This window comes from Perna viridis, chromosome 15 (genome assembly GCF_037379345.1).
Source record: "Perna viridis isolate PV_CMFRI_1.1 ecotype Kerala chromosome 15, ASM3737934v1, whole genome shotgun sequence".
NCBI classification, from domain to species: Eukaryota; Metazoa; Mollusca; class Bivalvia; order Mytilida; family Mytilidae; genus Perna; species Perna viridis.
The window spans coordinates 17485881-17510906 of record NC_142459.1 but is presented as its reverse complement, the minus strand read 5'-3'; the positions used below and the strand labels follow the sequence as shown (position 1 = coordinate 17510906).

The following is a 25026-nucleotide window of genomic DNA, read 5'->3' as shown; positions in this document are numbered from 1 at the left end:
TATGTAACTTATGGACGTGCATTGAACTTAAGCTGTCATATACGGTATGTTAAATAAAAGATTATTTATTGGAAATGAATGGGACCAAAATTAAACAACAAATATGTCACAAAAGACCTAAATCATCAATAAGAGAAAAGATAACGAAAAATTGAATACAAACACGGATAACGATTTTTACTCAACGGTAACCTCGTATTGGCTACTATATATCCGATCTTTGCATTGAATGACATAAAGATTGTACACATGTGCCTGTACAATTTGACTTGTTCCGTTGAATAAAATGTACATGTACAGTTGCGATCAATTCCAACCTCTCATCGATTCTGAAATATTGCTGTTCGGGCGTTAAACCCCAACAAACAAACATCAATTCTGTCAGGGTTCGCGGTCATAGAACAGTTCTAAGCTGTCAGAAACTGTTCTGAACAGCGACTCGCGTACCCCTTTTTAGGATCTGCAAGGGTTTGGAGAAGCTCAGTCATAATCTGTCATATGTCGTGATACTCGCCTGCCAAGAACTGTTCTTGGTAAAACTGTGATGTTGATTAGAAAGAATCCTGACAGTTTCTGACAAACACCAGTTAAAAATTAATCTCTGACTGAATTACATAAGAGTATGTATACATGATTCAAAAAAAAAAAAAAAGAAAAAAGAGGCGTAGCACCCGAATTACGATTTGTACGACGGGAAGCCTTGTCATGTGTGAACTACATTATTTTTACAGCCCTAGCCTTATCGAAACAGGTGCTACGCCCTAACATCAAAGAATTTGAACTGGAATTCAGGTGTTGAAATTACCAATATGATACAATATGATGTGTACTTATATTGACAATTTTAATAATTTCTTAAAAAGATTTTAGAATCTTTATGAAACTAAAAAATGGTCACACTCATATACATTGTATATTACGATAATATGACAATTTGAAAAAAATGTTGACTGAAATGTATGTTTCGCAGTCACCCACACGATAGTTATATTGCAAAATTAAACATTTAATACAATATTTTAATTACCCTTATGAAAATTAAAAGTGTTTGCACCCATACATTTTGCAGATATATGACACTTTAAAAGGAATTTTGAATAAAAGATGTGTATGATTGCAAAACTCAACATTTAATTCAATAATTTTAGACCTCTATAGAAATTAAGGTGCTCGCACGCAAACGTTTCGCAAAAATGGGTCAACATTTATAATTTTGATTGAAATATATGTGTCGCATTTACCAGTATGATACTTATATCAACAATTTTTACATTTTATACATTTTTTTTAATTTAATGAAAATTAAAAGTGCTTGTACTCATACGTTTTGCAAGAACAAGATTTTTTTAAAGAATTTTGACTGAAATGTATGCGCAACAGTCATCAACATGATAGTTTTATTGAAAAAAAAAAGCATTTTAATCAATAAATGTAGACCCTTATCACTAATACATTTACATACATATGTCAATATTAAGAATTTTGGTTGAAATATATGTGTAGCAGCCACCCACACGATAGTTTTATGGAAAAAAAACAGTATTTTAATAATTAATTTTAGACCATTTGTGCTCGCATTCATATATTTTGCAAGAATATGACATTTTTAAAAATGTTTTTACTGAAAATTATGTGTCGCAGTCATCCCATTGAGAGGTATATGGAAATATTTAGCATTTTTGTCAATAATATGACACCCATTGGAATTAAAAAATCTTGTACTAATACAATTTTTAGAAATGAAGGTGTCACAGTCACTTATATGAAACTAATTTTAACAATTTCTACATTGGTTTAAGACCTTCAAGTCAACTGGAAGTCCTCACACTCATGTTTTTTTGTGCTACAAAATGACATTGCAAAGACCTTTGACCAAATTATATAGGTAGCAGTGATCGACCATTTTAATGCTAAAATTGTCAATTTTAGCATTTGTTTAATAGAATGATTTGAGGCCACAATGTACTTTAAAAGTACTTTATCAATCTTGAACTTTGTGAGAATTTTGAAACATTAAACTTTTTTTACACTTGAAACAGAATTATTGACCAGTTATGACAAAATGTACACATGTATAAAATTATGAATGTAAAGAATGATAATATTTGAATGATGAGTGACTGGGACATGAGTGCCGACCTTCGGAAATGAACCACGATCGAGTGGTCATTCAATATCAAGATTTGTTTTAATCGGATTTGATAATTTACATTACGTCACATTTATATTTTCCATTTCCTGTTCTAAATTACGTCACGCAGAATAGTATTATACATTTACTCTCCAGGGGTATGACAGTTTAGAACAGCTTTTCCTATTTCTTTGTCACGACCAGGACAGTTTCTGTCAGGATATGTTAACGAATAGGGTAAATTGTGTCCTGACCAAGGACAGCCTCTGTCAGACCCTTTCGGGATCTGTCATGATTTCTGTTCTATCGCCTGTCGTAGATCAGTTTTTCTTACAGATTCCGACCGAATTGAAGAGAAGTTAGATGTGATCGCAACTGCACAGCGTGTGTCTGTACAATCTGACATTAGAACATGTACAAATGCACATTAAACATTAATACTATCTGACCTTTGCTTTGGGTGACATGCACACTGTACAACCGTTCCGTCTTACTTTTGCGGTAAATAACATGCATACTGTACATTTGCACTACCCGACCTTAAGACTGAATGACACGTAAATAGTATATGCAAACATGTACAAGCACCATCTTACGTTGACACGCTTGTTTACAACTAAACACCACGCCCACCACACATATGAGAAGACCAAGAGAACATAGGACAGCTGTGGCTGCTATAGCACCTACGGTCATACTGAAATAACAAAACAAAACATTCCGTACTAATAAGATGAAGTACATGTATCAAATTGATAATTTGTGGCTACATTGTATAAATGCATGAATCTATAGACGTTGAGTTCATATATACAACTGTGAAAAAAGTTGTACATGTTCAGAGGAGAGCAGTGGCAGTTTCCCCTTCACTTCTATCCTCCATTTTATTCAGACAATTATCATTCTCTCTATTCACACTATTCTCCGAAATAATCACCTTCATAACAAAATTGGTTTAAAGAAACCCCGCCAACTTCACTCCGTGTTCCTACATTGTATTTTCCAGATTTATGTTTTCCTGGGCTCTCTCTCAAATGTTTGGTTTCCATCGACTCCTCTTATTTATTGACTATAATTAAGTGCCTAACCAACAAGTCATTTACGACTTGTAACTTTCGAATAAGATATACATGTATGCATATTATTGTTGATTATATGTATTAAGGAGGTAGACCTAGGGTAAGGGACACAACTCTAACAAATCACTGGAACGTATGTATTCAGCATTTTACATCAATCTCATGTCAGCATTAAAGTAACTTGGATTGATTTCCTTCAGTGTCAAATGAAAGCTTGAAAGACTTCGGTGAAATTGAATATGATATAAACATATCTCTGATTTCAAGAGTTATATCTCTTACCCTTGGTCTACCTCTTTTAAATAAGAATAAGCGTATAAAAAGAGGGTATCAACACATTAGCATAAAGACCACCAAGAAGACATAGTTTGCCCGCGCAGGTTCTGTTATTGCAAAATGCACTATATGCACTATACAGGGTTAAATACACATGTAAATTTGTGTAGGAAATAAAATGAGAGCCTATGTGTTGCGCGATATTTTTTCAAACACGTGTAGAAAATCTTTTAAAAGCTACTGAGTAACCTACTTTAGGACTTCTTTACCAAAATATGAATATTCACGTTTTTGCTTTTGTTTTGTGTTTTTTTTTCTACTTGATTGCGTTTTTGTAGATATAGGATAATGAGTTATATTTATATTATGCATCTGCATACATGACTTTCTTTTAAGAAATACGTAACTTACCTGTTAGGTGTATTGGCGGCTGCTGCATTGTTTGTTTGTTTGTTTGTTTTTAAGAAATACGTAACTTACCTGTTAGGTGTATTGGCGGCTGCTGCATTGTCACTATCAACGTTACCTGACGACAAAAAATACTTTAACAATACAACAATGTCTACAAACGAAATAGTTAAAAATGTAAGTACATGTTGTAAATGTTCTTTCTGGAGTTTTTGGTTCTGGGTTCGAATTGGACGGTCGCTGTTTTTGAGGTCATAGCAAATGTTAAAAAAAGGAATATAAAATAAAATACCATAGTGACAAATGCAATATTTGTAATCACTAGCATTTGGTACATTTACAAAAAAATAATGTACAAGTTCATAATGATATTGAATTCCGTGTGCATTCTGCAAGATGGGTCTACATATTGTATTTTTTTTTATGTATTTACGGAGATTTTCACTTCAAAATTAGGAGTTAAGGAGCATATGATCTTTACCACATTAGTAAAGCGTGAGATGACAGGGTATGAAACATGTTCAGCGAAAACGGTCGTCTGCTTCCATCGCTCAAAAATACATTTTGTCAAATTTGTTTTTAATGTACATGTATGAGGTCCAAGAAAATTATTAAATAGATATTCGAAGTAATGTAGAGTACATGAATTACATGGTCAACCAGCTGATCAATATCAGACGAATCAGACGAAGCTAACATCAACATGCACGTATACGTTATATATATATGTGTAACACATTTTCCATTAGGTAAATATAAAAGCTTTAAATTATTTCTCAAATGGTGATTGTAAAATTTGAACTTTACAGAACTGTATAACTGCATGCGCCTTAAATAAAGACTTGGTTGAATAAGTATCGGTACAAATGTACTTCAACGATAGTTGCTGACAACCAAGTGATAAAATGGCGGGAAATGCGATGAGTTAAATGTGCAAGTTAATACATTCGCTTATACATGTATATGTACTTGTGCAAATGTAATTGGGAAAAATAGAAACCTTCCTGGCATGTCTTTCGTGAATTCATGAAACTTCTTTACGCTCTGCTTGTATATTTATATGTTTTGATGGGTAAATCATAAAGCAGTCGTACACGTAAGCATAGTTAAAAGACAAGATATTACAGCCTGAACAGAATATATGAAAGGAATGTGTGCAATGAATGTTCTTCCTTAAAGTTGTGTTTTAGACTACAGGTACATTGATACTTGCTAGTCGTTTGTCATATAATCAACTACATTGTTAGTTTACATGTTAAACACACCTTCCGTCGGTTTACAGACATACCTTACATTGTAAGCTTACTTGTAAAACACACCTACCGTAGGTTCACAGACATACCTTATGTCACTCATGTGCAATGTAAATATTATGCTTTAAATAAAATTAAAACTACGGATTTATTATTTAACAGGAGCGGATCCAGAAATCTGAAAAAGAGAATTACAGAAAAGGGGATTCCGTACTAATACATGTACATGTAGATGTATTTGCTATTTTGTGTTCAAGTTTTACCCGATGTTATCAAATATTTCTTACAAAATGGTACCCCATTCCTGGATCCGCCATTGTTTAAGCTATAGTGTCATGTACCTTGACTGTAAACGTTGATGGCAAGAAGAAGTGCAAACAGAGAGAAAGTCAGTGCTGTCTTCATCATAAACCTTTATGTTATGTCCATTACCAAAGTAGAAGCTATAAAAACGTGAACATGGAAACAAAACTGTACATTATCACTGTCAATATAGAGTTGTAAAGTGAGTTTCATTTTTACTGTCGACATCTGTTCATCTTTACACTTATAGTACATGTAAGAATATTGTATTTTGAGGAACAAGTATTTCTGTTCAAGAAATAATTTACTCTTATCGAATTGTAATTTTTAACTTTGTATTTTAACGGTTCGTTGAATTTGACCAGTCTGGAAATGATCCTTTACCCGATGTCGACAGTAATCTACAGGTCAAGTTTCCGACTGTAGAATTCACTAACATGCACTAATTTCCTTTTCTAGTGCTGTGAGAAAGTTTCATTATTGATCTCACTACAGCAATTTCCCTTTATGTAAAGAATTTTGTTAAACCAATTTGTTTTATTATAATAATAATAATATTAATGATAATCACTATGTATGAATGAAGTTTTAATTCCTTTAAGTAACAGTTCATATAAAATAAAGACACTGCCAATTGCAAATGTGATTCATGGTGTAGAAAACCCCACCGAATAAACGACGCCTTTCCGGTATACATATGCTACATTTTTTATGTAATGTTAATCATTTCTGTATTCAGATTTGTATTTTTGAGAAATTCATAGATTAATATCCTACTACAACCAGCCAAAATCAACCAAATCAAGAAAGGTAACTCTTGCAAAGTGCCAATTTTATACAAATATTACAAAATCTATTTAATTTGTGGATCGAAAGTCTAACAACCGAATGACAAACTGAGACTGGCTTTTCGATACATATTTCCAAATGAGAAACGAAATGTACTGGTAACTGTTGATATTCATGAAGTTCGAACAGGTCTGATTATAATGAAGACTGCGACTTAAAAAAAAACACACATGCATGTTTGCAAGTAACATTCTAATCATTTGCGAAATGTGAAATCGAACAGCTGTCGACAATAGAAAAGAATTTTATACATTCACGAAATTCTTTGGTGACAATGCGTTAATTTTTTACTCATTTATCAATAATATGAAAATTTATACGTTAGTATTCACAATTTAAGAATTTGTTAAAGCCGCGGACATTATACATGTCTATAAATATATCCAATTTAAATATAAACAACCAGGAACAAAATTGCACGGTCTTATTATAAGTCTGTGTTGTGTCATGTAGATTCATGTACATGTACTTTAAATTAGCTTTAAAATAGTGCATGTACAATGTACATGCATGTATAGCATTGTAATAACTACATGTAAATATTCATATACGAATAAAACGTGCATCAACGTGTACTACATGTACGTGTGCATTTGGCGCTTTTTATGTATAAACTACATGTATATCATGATTTGTCCCGTATTGAATTGATAAATGTGAAAATAAGGGGTTAGCTGGATTTGGGGTATCCAAATAAACAGGTACAATCATGAGCATTTACATGTATAAGATCGGGCTCGTACATATATGAAATATAAGAACGGAACGAAAATTATAAGGCATGGAATGTATATAAACTCTGAGAACTTTTCTACATATACATGTATTGTAATTAATTTCTTTATCAAACCGAATGTACATTCTCCGTGCTAATGAAAGGAAAAACCCAATTGAAATTATTGTCAGAAGTATTAGATAGAATTAAAAGAATCATATAAAATTCATCTTAAACGTTCCCTTTATTCATATTGAGCTAAACTAATTTCAAAATGTACAATTTTTTAGCGTGAAACAATTGAAATGTTCTTATACAGTTACTTACCTTATAACGTGGTTCCATATTGATAGAGTTGTTCTTAAACTAATATATCAATAAAATCAATGCAAGATATTGAAGGGGGACGTACCGTTAAATACACAATGATAAATGTTTCCGTCAAGCCTTTTAAGTACAAATTCATGTAAGGGTAAGGTGGTTTTGATTATGTCTGGGTATGTTCATTTTTGCATAGTTTTTTATTTTATTTATAATTTTTGTTTTTTGTTTTTTTTTGGGTTTTCTTTTTGTTTATTTTTTGTTTGTTTTGTTTGTTTTGTTTTTTGTTTGTTTGTTTTTTTTGTTTTTTCAGTGGTATACTTTAAATACACATGTGTACCACAGACGCGATAATTGTTCGATTTGGATAGTGCTGAATATCTGAAAAGACTCCGATCAAGAAATTTAACCATTTTGCCCATATTTATCACTTAGCGAAAAAAAATCAACAATAGGGAGAATGTTCGAACCCCACAGGAACCTTCCGCTCATGATTCGCCATTGTTGCATATGTATGTATACAGATATAAATTGTGATTCGATCTCCTTCAAACGGCTGTACATTAGTATATAGTAACACGTAATGTACAGGTACAAATGTACATAAATGTACATGTATCAGCCATTATAAAAAAGGAAATTGTTTTCTTTTTAAACACTTTCAGACTGAAAGCTCTTTTCTTTTGAGCAAACATTACGTAAAATGTACATATACATGTATATTTTAAGCGTTTTAATGATGCCTAAAATTATTTCAGTACAAATTAGATTGATTTTTCTGTATAACGCCTGCCTGATTATGACATGGCTGTGTAGTTAAATATTTATTTAACTGGTAAGATGATAAGATGATATCGGTTGGAAGAATTCGGTACATTATTATTGTAGGATTGCAGTGCTCAATACACGTCTTAAGGCTAAAACAAGACTTTAAAGTAGACTAATGCAGATGTGTGATAAAGGTTTTATCAACTTATTAAGATAAAACTAGTCTTTTTGCATTTGTTTGTATTTATACGGAGTAATTGTTACCACCATGGAAAATTTAAAATCCTAACCTTTACAATGTTGACTGTGTAGTACAATGTACCTGTACTTAGTTTACTAACGATTGCTTGAAAGAATAGCTAGGTATTTGAATACGGGTGATAAAGATATTGAACGTTAATGATTTAAATGGTAAATTTTACACAGGTTCACTACAAAGTAAACAGATATCGGAATTTTACGAATTAGAGTGTTTTCTTACACGACAACAACAATAATAGAATTATTCTAACTCACTTCCTAAAAGGACTAACATGTATTTATTAATGTGAAAGGCAATCCAGAAATTTCAAAAATGGGGGAGGTGGGGGGGGGGGCGGTTGGGGGGGGGGTTGTCTGACTTAAGGAAAAATGCCACAATTATGCCCTTTTTTTTTTTTTTTTTTTTTTTTTTCTATATTATAAACCAAAATCTTATAGCTTACGTGTAAAAGTGGGATGTTCACTCCCGTTAAAGCCCCCCTTTCTAGATCAGTCTTTCCTTCATTGAATATTCAAACCTGACAAAAAGGCACACTGTATGGTACGTCATTAAAATTTGACATTTTCCGCAATTACATTCAAGCTCCTTTCAAGGTACGGTTTATGAAGGTTTTCAGTGTAAAATTACATGTACATGTATGCAAGCAGTGAAACGGAAACGAACATAACCGACAAGATAAATTTCCGATTGTGTATCATTAACATTAACATGTGTTGATCTTGTGCACCTCTAGATGACACTGATTTCATTCTTAAATTCGTATTTGTGTAGGAGTAATCAAGGGAACCAAGGTTATAGAGGTAATCAAAAGAATGTAATCCAGGAACAAAGACCAGACATGGAAAACAGACATACACAACAAAGAACATAAAGTAACCAAAATCATACATACAAAGTAACAAAAGTGAATGAGCAACTCGGACTCCACTAAAAACTGGTAGCATGGACCAGGTGCACCAGTAGGGTAAGCGTCCTCTGCTGTAGTTCAGGAAAACGTATCTGTATAAAATTCCCATTTTTAGCCCTGATACGTATACACGGTATATGTAAGCCTTAGATGTGCAATGTAATTTTCAGATTTTTTTAAATTATTTTTCTCCCACTCCAATAAGTAGTGTAACCAATATTTTTTTAGCATGCATTTACAAATGTACAATGTATGTTAGCATATACGCCCGAAATGAATTGTAATTACGTTTGTTAAATTCCGGAACAGTCTGTTCGAATTTATGCTTTTAATTTCATAGAAGTAAAACGTTACATAGAATAATGTAATAAAATAATGCAATAATTAACTTTCTAGGGATATTTATGTCATTTTTCGTAATTTTGACCTTCTTTCTCCAAAAGTTGAATATAAATGTATACGTTAGTATGGTATAATGTATGAATTTCGGGAGGAGCGTGGTCAAGATTGCGAAAAATTGCCAATTTTTCGTCAAAACTTGCTAATTAAAGTGAAAACGATGAATTTTCGATTTTCTTGGGACCCCCCCCCTCCCGAAAAAAAAGGAAGAAAATCCGGGATCCATGTGCCTGTGTGACATATACCATCCATAAGACTCGGTATGTTGTTGATTATAGTTTGAGGGAGGGTATTTTTTGTCTTCTATTTTGTTTAATTCGTTTTTTGTTTTCGTTTTTCGTCTTTTTTTGTGTGTTTGTGTTTGTTTTTGTTTTGTTTTGTTTTTTTTCCAAAAGAATCGAAAATTCATCGTCCTGTTTGGGATTTTTTTTTTCGTTTCTGGATGTTCATACGCAATGTCAAGCTTTGATTATCTCCCGTTGACTACTTTACTTGTGATAAAATACATATAGATTGTCACAGTTTTATATTTATAACTCTGTTGCCTTTGATTAATTCTCTTCGAAATCATTTCAAAGAGCGACAATTAAAAAAAATGAGAGAATGCTTCGACATTAAGTGTAAAATGCATATTATGCTATGCCATCCATATAATCTGCTCTTGGTGCATAGTTTTTTTTTTTTTAATTTTTGTTCTAAGAGCACACATTTAGAAGATTGGACATATGTTAGCTATCAGTATTTACGGTGCCAACAAAATAATACACACACACACACGATTTGTACATGTACATGAATCATTAGAAAATCGGTGATAAGACAGATTTTGTTTCCCATAGTCCTTCACGATCAGCCATTGAAACAATGATTACAATTTGTCGCTTAGGGACATGTGTATTAATTTTTTGCTCAATATGGACATCATCGATCATGTTGTTACTTGAAGAAAATAATGAAAACCTGGTAAGTATGTCATATTCAACGAAATACAACCCAGAATGAAACCATGTCAATGTGCCTCTATTGTTTGTAAGTCTCGTCATATGACTGCGCGATTTCACGGGAATGGGTACAAGTCCAACATTCAAATGCATTGACATTTGTCATTTACAGGACATTGATTCAAGTATTAAATGCCGAAAATTTTCTCTTCTAAAAATGATACAATAAAAAACATTCTACATGTTAAGGAGGGCAATAAATAGGAGATGTTGAATTGTAATGCAGGGCTTCGAGATACCGGAAGGGAACAATAAAATGGAGATAGGTCCTCGGACTTCAATGCGTTCTATATAGGAATCCCGGAATGAAAAACGAGATTTACAAACCCTGTTCAATGTACATGTAGCTTTACTGGTTTTTACTGAGATAACGAAATATGGAAGAACCAGTTTTATCTGATATACACTGCCTCTTCTAGTAGCTAGTTCTTATGCATTCAATGCAAAGGTAAACAACTCACACATCATACCGACTGGTTCTTAGCTTCAATGTTGAAAGCCAAAACACTGGAGATATCATTTCATATAAACTCAAATGATACTTAACAGTTTTCTTTGTTTTGTTTTGTTTTGTTATTGTTCTTGTTTTTGTTTTTGTGTTTTTTTCTGTGTTTTTTAATTTTTAATTATTTATTGACTTGTACATTCACCTACATGTAAGTACCGCGGATTAACTAGAGCCCCGCCCAGAAATATATGTATCCGTGTGTCCGTCCGTTACAAACTCGTGTACTGTAACTTGTTTGTCTCTCGATGTTGGCTTTTGATATTTAGCATGTGGGTAGATCACAATTTTTGTCACCTAAAGGCGATGTGTCGCGTACCATTGATAATGGCCAATGACCTTGAACTCTGACCTTAATGACAAATTCATGTTTTTTCGGGGACAATCTCGTGTCTGGGCTGTAACTTTAGAAAACTTAAAATGTATACCTAAACAACATCTGTAACATATTGTTTTTACGTTCGAAGTTTAAAAAAGCTAAGAATCATGCCAAGGGTGAAATATATGTAACCATAAAATGTCTGTACAATTCAAACTTACTTAATCATGTCAATTTGATAAAAAAAAACATTCCAACATTCTTAAAAATAATGGTCTCTTAAAATAAAGTTTGAGTGCTTATTTAAGCAAAAATATATTTGGTTCCATACTTCTTTCTCAACTGGTAAATATTTCTATTGAATACGAGTGCCGCATTTAAAGTTAAAAATTTTAAGTAAGCTTTTCCCAAACCCATTTTGTATACATGTACATGGCTTGATTGCTACGTCAGAGCCCACAGATATGGAATCACCTGATTGATTTCTTGTTAGTTCCACAAAATATCATATACTTATATACACGTACATGTACCCTTATATTAAAATCTTAAGAATTGGTTTAACCGTGTGATATGAATTTTTTATCAAATGTGTCTGGACAATATCAAATGGTTCCGATTAATACATGTACCACGTTATTAAGGGCGTTCCCTACCCACCCACCCCCTAAAATTTGCAAAGCATGGGTTGTCAGAGATAGATTTAGGTGGTTTTAGGTTGAAACTTTAATTTCTCGCTCATTTTACCACAAAAGATATCTACATTACACCCACTCCTGAAGAATATTTCAAAATTTAACCTCAAAAATGTTTTCTTCTCCCTCCCCTCGGCAAAATTTTAATTGTGCACTCCACCTAATCTAAAATCCTGGAACCGTCCCTGACATTGTCTGCTATTTCTGTTATTTGTTCGAATACTACATTCAAAACGGCGTCGGATGACAACAAAACTTATCAAAAAATGAACGCCTTGAGGATATCTCAATCGCGGAGTTTATATATATCTACATATATTTTTTTAATAGAAAACAGAAAGTACGACGACCGGTAATTACACTCAGATTGTGAACTTTAGTGTTACTTACCAATTACCGATCTTTCAGTTCTCAAATTGCGGGTGAAGTCTATACAGTCATGTAATTCCTGTTTTTTGCATATCTTCTGACGTCTTATATCCAGCCGTCGATTGTTTAGTTAAATCGATCAGTGTCCATTTATAGCATTTGGTTTCAATAATTACATGTAATTACGGAAAGTCACTGCCTGATGAATGCTGGTTTCGATGCTGAATCTCCATGTACTGCTGCTTTTTGCGTTTTACAAGCTCAAGTTCATGAAGAAACGAATAAGTTGTGGTTAATACATACACTGTATATAGCATGTCATTCCATATTAGATCCATTATCAGCCCATGGTCAATATCAACCGTCGAGCCTATTAAGGCTCTTGGGTTGATATCATGATATATAGGGCTGATGATGGGTATGACATGGAAAATACCGTGTTATAATTTATAATAATTTGTTACATTCAAATACAAATGTACATGTACGTGATAAAAGATAATGATATTACATTGTTCCTTATCCTCTCCCTCAGTCCATATCAGCCCTCGATCAGATCTCTAGGATTTTATATGCATGTATAAAAGTCTCGTTTTGTTACACAGGCCGATATGGAAATATGGAAAATGCACTGAAATAATCTATAATTATTTTACGTTGAAAACGTTTACTTTTTATTAATTTATTATTTTTTTTTTATTCTGGTTCTCAATTTATTTTTTATCCAAAATTTATGATGTCGAAACTTACAAATCCGGGCACCGATCAATGTTAAGTTAGCTACTTCCAATTACATTAACATGATGCATCATAAATTTCCATTTTGTGTTATTACCATGACACATCTTTGTCAAGGAAAAGAAGTCTGACAACATCCGGTAAAGTCCAACTTTAAGAACAAGTTAAATTTTCATGAGAGATCAGATGCACATGAACATATGTGGGAATTCAAACCAAACATTTAACGTCGTGTGTTTTCTTTATAGCTAATATGTTTATTATTTTTTTTGTCGTTCATGTAAATGGCAAAACTTTTGTCTGAAACATTTTTTGCATTCCAAAAAGATCTACATTGACGCCATTTTATTCTTTTATTCTTTTATTCTTTTCGTTTATTTATTTCTCTTTATTTTATTTTATTTATTTATTTATTTGTTTATTCTGAAGATAGTAAGAGCATTTCTTTGTTATTGCCATCTTTTGTTTACTTTAAATCCATTAAAAGTATTTCCCGCGTAATAAAGTCTGTATTCGTGAATTTTTCCCGAATTCGGTAGATCGTCTATGTTAATTTGTTTAGTTCTATTAGCAATTAAACGATCGATGTGTTTGGTGAATGTTTATTTTATGTATTTTGATAAAGGGTTTGCAGAAACCGCGAAATGGGGGCCAATGCTTGACGTATGCGATGTGTGGGGATTTGTATTGCGCCAATAATAACTTCCCTTTGTTGCTGACCAATCAGACTGCAGTGAATATACTACGTCATTACTGTCCATTTATGGTACCAGGTAGTATGGCGTTAATTACGTTAAAAGCGGCGTTGAGGTAATACAAGACACAGAGAAACCAACCCAACAAACGATTATTTGTCCCTTTACATACGCGAAATCTGTTTAGCTGCATTGTAACTACATGTATAGTCTTGTACAGATACAAATCTGTTTTTTTTTCGTCGAAAAAAAAAAAGAAGAAAAATAAACCACAAACTACATTCATATTAATCTACATTCAACCAAATAAATACCATAAGTGCCTATTTCTAAATACAATCTATGAATTTTTTTTTCAAATTGCAACAACAAAACGACAAACTAAAGCTGTTGTTATGGTCTTTAAGGAGGTAGACCTAGGGTATGGAACACAACTCTTAGAAATCATTGGAACGTTTATGTATTTTTTTACATCAATCTCATGTAAGCATCAACGTGACTTAGACTGATTTCATTCTATTTCAGAGAAAAGCTTGAAAGTCTTTGGTGAAATTGTATATTATACAAATATATCACTGATTTCATGAGTTATGTCCCTTACCTTAGGTTTACCTCCTTAACTTTTTTGAACAAAATATAGTTGTATAGTTTTTGATAACATTATGCATATTTCACCTTCTGTTTAGTATTTATAAAACTTCTACTAAATGCATAAAGAGTCGAAGAAATTAATAAAACATAACTTTCAAATTAGCAGTATTTTTTTTCTATATTCACGTTTCTTACTTGCCACAAAAATTTCGATTTCTTAGTGTGGTTATTGGAGGAATTAGTACATGTTACAACATACTCTAGCATATGATAGATTATTTATTTGAATTGAATATGATGTGATCTGCCTTCAGACGACCAGCCGTCGACGTGTTGCAATGCCGACCAATTATTTGCTTTCAACGAAACACTACAAGGAGTTGAACAATTGTTTTCGAATTGTCCGACTTGTTTTAGCAATTTTGTAAGCATGTTCTGTTTGCTTGCTTGTGATTCATATCAGAATAATGTAGCAAAAGGAAAAGCACATATCGACTCGAAAACCAAATTAAAGGTAGTGACGTCAGTAGATTATTACATATCACGTGATTATGCAATGAATATGTTCAAATCATGTCAAGATGTTCACGTTTATAACAGTGATACTCTGACGGTGTTTGACTTAATTTGCACAAAGACTAATTGTACGCTAGAGGAACTCCTTCACTCATTTAGCACTGTCAACGCCAATAAAGTGGTGCCACTTAGTATTGATTTCAAGATCACCGACGCAAAATACATCGTTGTGGGAAATAAAACATTTGTTCCTGTAAACCCGAAAACTATGCCCTGTACAGGGAGATGTTCTCATAAAAACTGCCGAACAACACCTTCTTCTCCTACCCCGGAACCTAAACCTTGTCCACATGGAAGTTGTTTTAGTGGAGAAGTAAGGTTGGTTCCACTATTTACATCACCTTATCTTCTTATCTTTAATGCAAATGATTGGTGCTTGCGATTAAAAAGAATCGAGATCCCCGAGTCCAAGACAGCACTCTTACTTCCAACCATCGTTAGCCCAACGTTGTAGCTTTGCTAACATAGGCCTAACACAATGCCAAAATGAATCCCAGAACTGGCCAACTTGAACTCTAAGAAGAAGTTTGAGCTAAGTTGACTCATTGTTTGCCCGACATAAGCCCGACGATGGTCCCCTTTTGCCTGTTAAAACAATTACAATTTTAAATGATTGAAGAAATTAAAAAACAAAAAAAAACAAAAAACAATTTGATATGTAACAGAGTGCTTATGTTAATCACTCATTAGCATGAAATTATTCAAATCTCCACTTAGTTTGTCTGATATAAATTTTATTCAGTTAGAATATAGCAATGATAAGCTGATCATAGTTAAAATAATGTATAAAAACATTAAAAACAGATAATAGAAGCACTGGTAATTTAAACACATACATTAAAAATTTGCATTTTATTCTGCATTTAAGTACCATTCTGTGTAAGAATCAGGAAATGTGTGGCACGTCATTTTCCCCAGTTTAGTCATTTTTGCCTAAAATATATTCAGTACATCTAGAAAACAACCAACAAGCTATTCAAGTTTATCCTGAAGTATCTGTGACGTAGATATTTTTACTGCTTATATAGGAAAGAGTGCGGGATAATGTTCCCGCCATTTTTCCATAGTGCATTTCAACTAAATCTGACCAATCAATATCTTTAAAAGGCAAATTTTACCAACACCGTGATGGTTATTTCGTGTAGTTATTTGGTAAAATTATTGGTTAATGTAATAAAATCTCTGCGTTTTTTTTTTCTTCATGTGCCACACCTTACATACATTTTGCCCGATTCTTTGTCGGAGAAGTACTAAATAAAAATTAAAGAAATTAATGCATTGAAAAAGTGTATTATGCTTTCAGTTTCAAAACGGCATTGGGGGAGATACTTAAATAAGCTATTATCCATGATTATCAACAAAATTAAATTTTTGGAGCAATATTTGGTCAACGTGGAATACTTTGAAAGAATGAAAATATGTACAATTTTAAAGCAGCATTTTTAGCCATTTGCTTGTCACGTCATAACATTTTGGTGAAAATAAATCAGAAAAAAAAGAATATTTCCAAAAACCACGCATTGCCCCACTGTGACAAAGTTAGGCAAATCATTGTCTTGGCGACTCCAAGTATTATCCAATGAACCAACCATGAGCAAACGTTGGTCCAACGGAAGCTAGCTGTCTGGGGTGTTTCTTGTCGCAAATTTATACCGAAGCAAATATTTCAGACTGATGACCATAGAATATATTTTGTTTACAAGGCTAAAATGCCCTGCACTTAAATTATTAGTCTCTATATCTTTTTATCATAGCAACAACATTCATCGAGTCTTATGTGATACATGTACATGTACCATTCATTATCAATCAACAAGAATTTGACTAAATACGGAGATGGCTCATCTATAATTTCATAACATAAGGTCAATACGAGGATCTACAGGGCCAATACGGAATTTCGGTAAAGGCCCGGTGTCATATGACATTTTGACTCGCGCATATGATATCTTAACCTCGAGGTGAATACTTTGTTTGCAAATATTGACACTGGGATTATTTATTTCAAAATAACCACTATATAATATTTTAACACTCCCTCTACAGGAGGTTAATTTATCCCAGAAGGGGGTTAAAATATCACAGAAGGGGGTTAAAATATCGATGCAAGGGGTTAAAATATCATAACTGGGAATAGATTTATCGTAGCACGGTAACATAACGGAGGGTTTGAAATATCGCTGAGAGTGTTAAGATATCGCAGCAGAGAAGGGGCGATATCATAACAAGGAAGAAAGTTCCCGCAGAGGGTTGGGTGGGGCGTAAAATATCATAACAGAGTGTTAATTGATTGTAACAGGAGTTCAAATAACACACCACGGGGTTAAATATTACAGCAGGGGGTTTAAATATCGCATCAATATGTATATGTACATGTAGCATTTATTAAGTAAGACGTAAAAAGCGACCCTTATATGCACAACATAAGTAATTATATTTTCCATTGTCCTAGTCAATATTAATATATGTGCCATATCACATATAGATATTAAAGTCTAAACTGGTTCATAACTTTTGATATTGTCTTCCATGTTCGTATTGGCCCGCTTTGTATTCATTTTCCATTCTCGGTTCATCACAGGGCCAATATCGATTTCCGTACGGACCAGTTTGCCATCACAGGGCCAATATCGATTTCCGTATGGACCAGTTTGTCATCACAGGGCCAATATCGATTTCCGTAGGGACCAATTTGTCTCATCATACGCCCAGTTGAACCGACTGTTTTGATTATTTAATAAAAGTGTTACAGATAGTTGATCCTGTATTTGCCTTTTTTTTTTTTTTTTTTGATTCTCGGTCATCAACCCTAACTGCGTCGGGACACAAATACAGCCTACAATACATGTGCCTTGAACCACTAGCATGGCAAGCACAGCACGTGCAAATAATTTTATTTAAATCACATTGTTTATACATGTGACAATAACTGGTCAATATATCAATCAGCTGAGATAAGTGTCTTGCGTTTGTTATGGCATACATTATTATATAAACCTTACGATTCAAAATTAATCGACTTGTATAATACATGTACATGTATGATACATGAATTGAACTGAAAAACGTTCCCGTCATAACTGATTACATTTTTGTGCATGTTGACTATCACGCCAACAGAAGACGTCAATACGGTTAACTTCACAAGAAAAATGTGTTGTGACGTTTTGCCGAGAGAAACTCCGAGGTTAAAAACTGATTTCTTCGTAATGCATTGCACGAGGAACATTTGATAGTTCACTGATACATTAATGATGAAAAAAAAATATAGCTGAAACTTGAGAAACACATATATATTTAATTGAATACTTTATTCCAAAATGTTAAAATACATTTGCTGCATACATTCCTTGTACATGTACCAAATGCTATGATGGTAAGACAATATTTATGAATTGTGGTGCTTCATTTAAATGAAAGAAAACATAAATAATAAAATATGAACAAAATCAAAATGACAATAAACAAAAAACAAAAACAAAAACAAAAACAAAAACAAAAAACAAACAAAACAAAACAAAACAAAACAAAACAAAACAAAAAAAAAAAATTACAAATAAACAAGCAGACTGACAAAACAAAATAATAAAACAAAAACCAAAATTAAAAGTAAATGGTATTTTTTGTTTTCTATTTACAGGTCTTTGTTCCGAGAAGAGCAGATAGTCATTACACGTCCTAACAACAGGTCAAAGGTCGTTCACCATGCCCCTCCACCTGCACCTGTATTCGACATTACTAATTTCACATCTTTGTTCGATAACGAGTTCCTTCATATGGTATGTGTTATTTTTCAAACATTTTGGAAAAGGAATATAAACGATCAGAATCTTCTTCGAGTATACATTTGTGTTTATATCGAGTAAGCAAAATACAAGTCTGCTTACATCAAATAAAGAGTGTTTAACATATACGTTTTTTTTTCCTTCGTATTTAATATGATTTTAAGATTCGCCTATAAGGGATATACAGAATATTACATGTCAAAATCTGTATCACATGTGGTTTCAAACCAAGACTCCTATATCATCATATTATTGGGTATACGATATAGGTCTAGGGGTGTGATATAGGGCATGCAATATAGGTCTAGGGGTGTGATATGGGGCAGGCGATATAGGTCTAGAGGTGAGATATAGGGCATGCGATATAGGTCTAGGGGTGTGATATAAGGCATGCGATATAGGTCTAGGGGTGTGATATGGGGCATGCGATATAGGTCTCGAGGTATGATATAGGGCATGCGATATAGGTCTATAGGTGTGATATCGGATATGAGATATAGGTCTATAGGTGTGATATAGGGTATGCGATATAGGTCTAGGTGTGTGATATAGGGCATGCGATATAAGGTGAACGATTTAGAGTTTAAACAAACACATATAATGCATGTATAAAAATGCTACACTTGAATCTAAATATATGATATAGAGCTACATGTATATTTGACATCTATCATTAGACGTTCAGACTGTTGTTTTGATTGCTAATGTCTCGACCAATATGAGTATGCAAGACTAGTAGAGGATACTCTCTTTATTTGTGTTTAAAATTAAAAAAAAATCACTTCCTACCTCTTCCGACAGTACAATGTTGAGCATTCATGTTTCATATATGGTTATCACTGTCCCTAATATAAGTTTTCTATTTTTTGTTTGTTTGTGTTTTTGTTTGTTTGGGGTTTTTTTTTTGCTTGTCTTTGGTCCTATCTTGATTTATGTACAAATTAATCAAAATTCTTCCCATACGGGGAAAGAGAACAAGGTACATTATAAGTCATGTAATAAGGACACAACCCATGTCATGACAAAAAGTGTATGTATGTTTTAAAAGTTCTTACAAATGGTAGGAAACTATAGTTATGTTACAGTTTTTTTGTTTTTTGTTCCACAGGTATTAGATTTACAAAATGCAATATTTAACATCTCAAGTGATTTCCATGGAAAGAAAATCTACATGAGAGATATTTGTTACAAACCAGCTGGATTTGATGACAACAAATTTGGACCATCAAACGCAAACTGTGACGTCAGAAGTATCTTGGAGTACTGGCAGAGTAACTCTACCAATCTATCGAAAATGAAAATGGATGAATGGGGATTTTATGTAGAAGCAGATTTTCTTGACCATTTTAATCTATGTTCTAAGTGAGTATTTACAATATTTACAATTCTGTATTCTCGTGAAGCTACACAAAAGAAACAGGATATAAAGGATGGACCCACCAAAGCTTCTTACATGTAATTATAGTGTTTGTCATATCTTGCCAGTGCAGGTGTTGCCCTTTTAGATTTCTAAAACATTGGGATTGTTTTACATATACAGCTTCTTTTGTCATCTCTTTGATAATATACATGTATATATACTTATTTTTCCCTAACTATAAACAATGGACTGTCTATAACCCTGAAATAACTTGACACTCAATTCGTTAAAGTATATTTTGAGTTCTGATATGATGTCCTTCAAAGCTCTTACATGTATGACCACAACCGTGGAAATAAGTGATAAACACATGATCAAAATTTCGTGCAATTAAAAAAAAAAACACAACGAAACTATCCCTATTAATAAGAAATAAATTACGGAAACTCCATTTCATTATTTTTTACAAGGGGCTGGCCATTTATGTCGTAAACCCCATTTCATTATTTTTTTTACAAAAGGCTGGCCATTTATGTCGTAAATTAACACTTCACAATTGTCCAGGGTAAAACAATGCGACATAAATGGCCAGACTTGTGTTAAAAATGATAGAATGGAGGTTTCGTGATTTATAAGTCACATTTGTAATTCAACTTCCTTATACATTAGTATCATTCCTTCAAACTTCACGGTGCCAGTAGCCGGTGTAAGCGGAAAAAGGAAGTTGGGTCGCAGTCAGATTTATAAACCCGTCTTTGTTAGAAAATTTTGATACATGTAAGTGTGTTCAATCTCAGCTAATGTGACAAAATGATAGCCTTGAACCCCATTTTTACAATTTTCTGAATCGGAGTCTCCCTTTCAAGATAAAATTTTCAAGCATAATATTTATATCCACCGATTAACGTTTTTGAACAATTTGCTTTTGTCTGGTACATCAATTTGGAAGATTAATCAAGGGGACCAAGGTTATAGCGGTAATCAAAAGAATGTAATCCAGGGACAAAGATCAGACATGAAAAGCAGACACACACAACTCGGACTCTACTAAAAACTGGGAGCATGGACCAGATGCACCGCTAGAAACAGCCGCCGAGTTGCTCATAAAAAGTCAAGTCAGGGGTGAAAAGTCAGTGAAATTTCTTAACACGAAAGACAATAAACAACTGCGAAGCTAAAGAGTCGGGTTACACCACATATATACAAAACTGACAGAAAAAAAACAAGCATTTAAAATTCGGTAAGATATCTGCATACATGTATGACTTCCGTCACAACCACTTCGTGTATAATACTGGGTGCACTGATAGAGTCCGCTTCTTCTAGCTGTTTTTTTTTCTAGTAAGATAAATCATTCTACCAAATAATGTTGTGATATGATCATGACGAATTCTAATGATATACAATGTAAATTTTTTCAAAACTGAATGTATGACATCGAGATAGACGAAATATTATGATTGATAAGGAAACATGTCTTTGTCTGACGCATTTAGACATTTATTTTTGTTCTTCTCTTTGATTTTAAATCCAGTGACTATTACACAATTCCATACCTTAGTGAATTGTTTGTCATTCCATAAAAAAAAATATAATATATGGACCTCAAACCGCTTTTGAAATTTTCAATGTACATGTACCTGTATATGTAACCTTTCACAGAACTTTTATACTTCCACGTATACAGGTACGTGCACAACTTTTTAACTATCGAAAATAACATGTAAGATTGAACTACTTGTTGATAATAAGATGAAATATCTAGACCGTTACGATTCAACATTTAGATTTTAATAACAGTAATCTGGAATTTCGCTCCACACTTACATGTAGCACATACATATTCATGTACACAGTACATGTATCCTGTACAACATGTGTGTACATGTACTTTATACTGAAGCCTACGATTTCTATTAGTTTATGAATGAACGAGAAAATTATTGTATTACATATTTACATGTTGACTACATGTAAATTGTATGTATAAACTTTGCATAAACAAGTTTGTTTAATGTTTTGACGTTTTTTACAGACACCCAAGCTCATACGATTATAACCTTGAACTGTCCTGTAGGTCACAATCCGGTCAATTAATTTCCCCATACAAAGTGTTGGTGGGGTTTGGAGGTAAGAGGTTTTGTGGTAAAAGATAGAATTGATTCATTCAATAGGTCCATAAAATCGATGAAAATTGATTACTTCTAAAAAACCTTGTAAATATCTGGTAATGTCTTTAGACCACACCTAAGAAAACGCCTGCTATTAAAAAGCGGGAGCATATTTTATAATCGTCAGTTATCGGTTAGCTTTTTGTCTTGTGTTTGTACGTTCGAAGTAGTTTTGGGTTTTGTTGAAAATGATAAAAGTCGATATCTTTTTACGTTAGACATTATTTCGAAGCCATCCCTTACATCGGAGACAATGTAGCAGTAACGGGAGTAGCCGGGATCAAGATATTAACAAATTTACAGATTTAATCGAAAGTACTTACTACATAGTCCTACAGTATACAATGTAGACAAAAGAAACCAAAAAGGTCATTCCAATGTTGTTAAATATTTTTGAGATACACTAAGGCTTGAAATATTGAATGACTTAAAAACGACATGGTTTCATAAATAATCATGCTAGTTCGTTTTTTAAGATGGATGTATTATAAACTCAAGTGAATATGATGCATATTCTTTTTTCTTTTGCATATTTTTATGAAATATTTTTAGACAAATATCTACATTTGGTAAATCTCTGTTTCCGTCACACATATCATATTTTATTTTTTATATCATCATTATTTCCTATGTAAGAAAAACCCAGTGGATTAACATCTTTGTATTTCTGCTGGCTAGTATGGACGTATGCTTTATAGTTTACTCGATTTTTTATGGTTGCATGTAATCAAAAAACGCACCTCTCATGCATATGACTGCACTGTAGGTTAAAACTGAATGATAGCTTCATGCTATTAAAGTCAGTGTGACGGTTGCAATTTCTGTAAATCATATGCTTTTTATAGTCTGATAATCTTCAAAAGCGGCGGAAATTCGCGGATAAAAACGAAAGTACATTCCTCGAAACAACGAAGTTCATGTGAATATGCAATTTGAACCCTGTCAAATGCCGCGAAAGACCTAAGTTAACGTTGAATGCTTTTTTAGACCAGGCGCTGTTTATCTTACGCTCGCTCTCTGGTGCCTTCTGGCCCTCTGCTTTCAATTTGTCTATGACACGATTGTAAAATGTACATATACCATATATCTGTTCCTCCGAAACAATTGATGGATCAAAGGATACTATAAAATAACTAATAAATGTTTATGCCATCACGAACCTGGTATTTTGAAATTAATTTTGAGTGTCTTTTTTACGGCACATTGAGGAAGTAGACCTAGGGGAAGGGAAATAACTTTTGAAATCAGTGATATGTTTATATAATATTCAATTTCACCAAAGCCTATCAAGATTTCATTTAAAGCAGAATGATATAAGCCCAAGTTACTTCGATACTCACATGGGATTGATGTACATGTAAAATGTTGAATATAAACGTTCCACTGATTTGTAAGGGTTGTGTCCCTTATTCTAGGTTTACCGCCTTAAGTCAGCTTCTAGTTTTTTTTGTTTTTTTTTTTAAGATATTATACTTCATGCACCTGTTACGATATACTCAACACCTCTCTTAACTTTTGTTTTCTTTTGAAATTGTTTATGTATAATTATTTTGGTTTGTATTATTTTGTTATATTAGATCAACATTACAACGAGGCTACTGGAATTCTTATTACATTTTTGGTGAATAACTACCAGGATGTTAGAATGAATGGTATGGCTAGGGCATGGGAAGAAGAAATGAAATTGTTTGTTCAGAATTTCTCTAGCCCAAACATGACCATCTCATATGCCATTCAGGTACATTGTATAATACGTATACATTTGTATAAACATGTACACGTATGTTCTATTTCGTCTAAGGAACAATGTCCGCTTTGAGTTTAAGGGATAATGGGTTTGCCACCCGACCGAGTCAAACTAACATTTTGTTACATGTATTTGTAGTAACTGCATTTCCGCCAATCACTTGGTATTATAATTAGGGTAAATATATACAAGGACAACCTGTCGGCTCGTTGAGACGGAATAATGTATCGGAGTTGGATGACGAGCCTACCTAAGGGCTGTTTTTTTTTGTGAGCTATAGCACAATACAAAATGTTGGTCTGGTCCTAAGCAGAGTCTGTTTTAATTCACCCGTTCTTTTTCTATAAGACGGATAATTTGTTCTGTCAAAAATATCTGATGACTTTTTATTATAGATGCGTCCAGAATAATTGAGTTTTAATATGCATACATCTATATCTTTTTTTTAGGTATGATGATGAAAGGAGTTGTGTTCAAATTATTAAAAAGTTACATAGACGATTGTTGCTATCTATCTGTTTATGTTAAGGCCCATCTACTAGTTATTTAAACCAAAAAATGGTAAAAAGATAGATACAAACGTTAAGATCAGTTGTACATGTAACAGTTAATATACAAAAATGCAAGATAAACAATATCAGCTGTCAGCGCAACTACCAAAGCATAAACACAAACGAACCATACAAGACGTCAAAAGATATGACAAAAAAACGTGAAAACAGGAGTCAGAAACTGTCCAAATACATAATATAGACAACCAAATAAAATGCAGTTTCAACAGCAAACTGGAGTTAAGGGAAAAA

General features: G+C 33.0%; 1 protein-coding gene and 1 long non-coding RNA gene across 2 annotated transcripts; one reads left to right on the top strand and one right to left on the bottom strand.

The window, feature by feature from the left end:
• Positions 1-2727: 2727 nt before the first annotated feature.
• Positions 2728-7498, bottom strand: LOC148597217 (uncharacterized; the record flags this gene model as incomplete). The annotated part of the gene is given in 4 exon segments (XR_015919133.1): positions 2728-2828; positions 3967-4012; positions 5489-5590; positions 7342-7498. It is a non-coding gene; the product is annotated as an uncharacterized LOC148597217 (long non-coding RNA).
• A 2965-nt stretch (positions 7499-10463) lies between these two features.
• On the top strand, positions 10464-24722 carry LOC148597216 (NPC intracellular cholesterol transporter 1-like). The gene is made up of 8 exons (XM_088563900.1): positions 10464-10634; positions 13924-14071; positions 14899-15478; positions 18801-18939; positions 20054-20307; positions 22341-22435; positions 24054-24214; positions 24673-24722. Exons 1-8 carry the CDS (start codon positions 10536-10538, stop codon positions 24676-24678), a joined length of 1482 nt encoding a protein of 493 aa, XP_088420026.1. The 5' UTR covers positions 10464-10535; the 3' UTR covers positions 24679-24722.
• Positions 24723-25026: the final 304 nt, after the last annotated feature.

Coding starts and splice junctions, on each gene's coding strand:
- LOC148597216 (XM_088563900.1), top strand. CDS start 10,536: ATGATTACAATTTGTCGCTTAGGGACATGTGTATTAATTTTTTGCTCA. Junction 15,479..18,800: donor TGTTTTAGTGGAGAAGTAAG/GTTGGTTCCACT, acceptor TTCTATTTACAG/GTCTTTGTTCCGAGAAGAGC. Junction 22,436..24,053: donor AGTGTTGGTGGGGTTTGGAG/GTAAGAGGTTTT, acceptor TTGTTATATTAG/ATCAACATTACAACGAGGCT.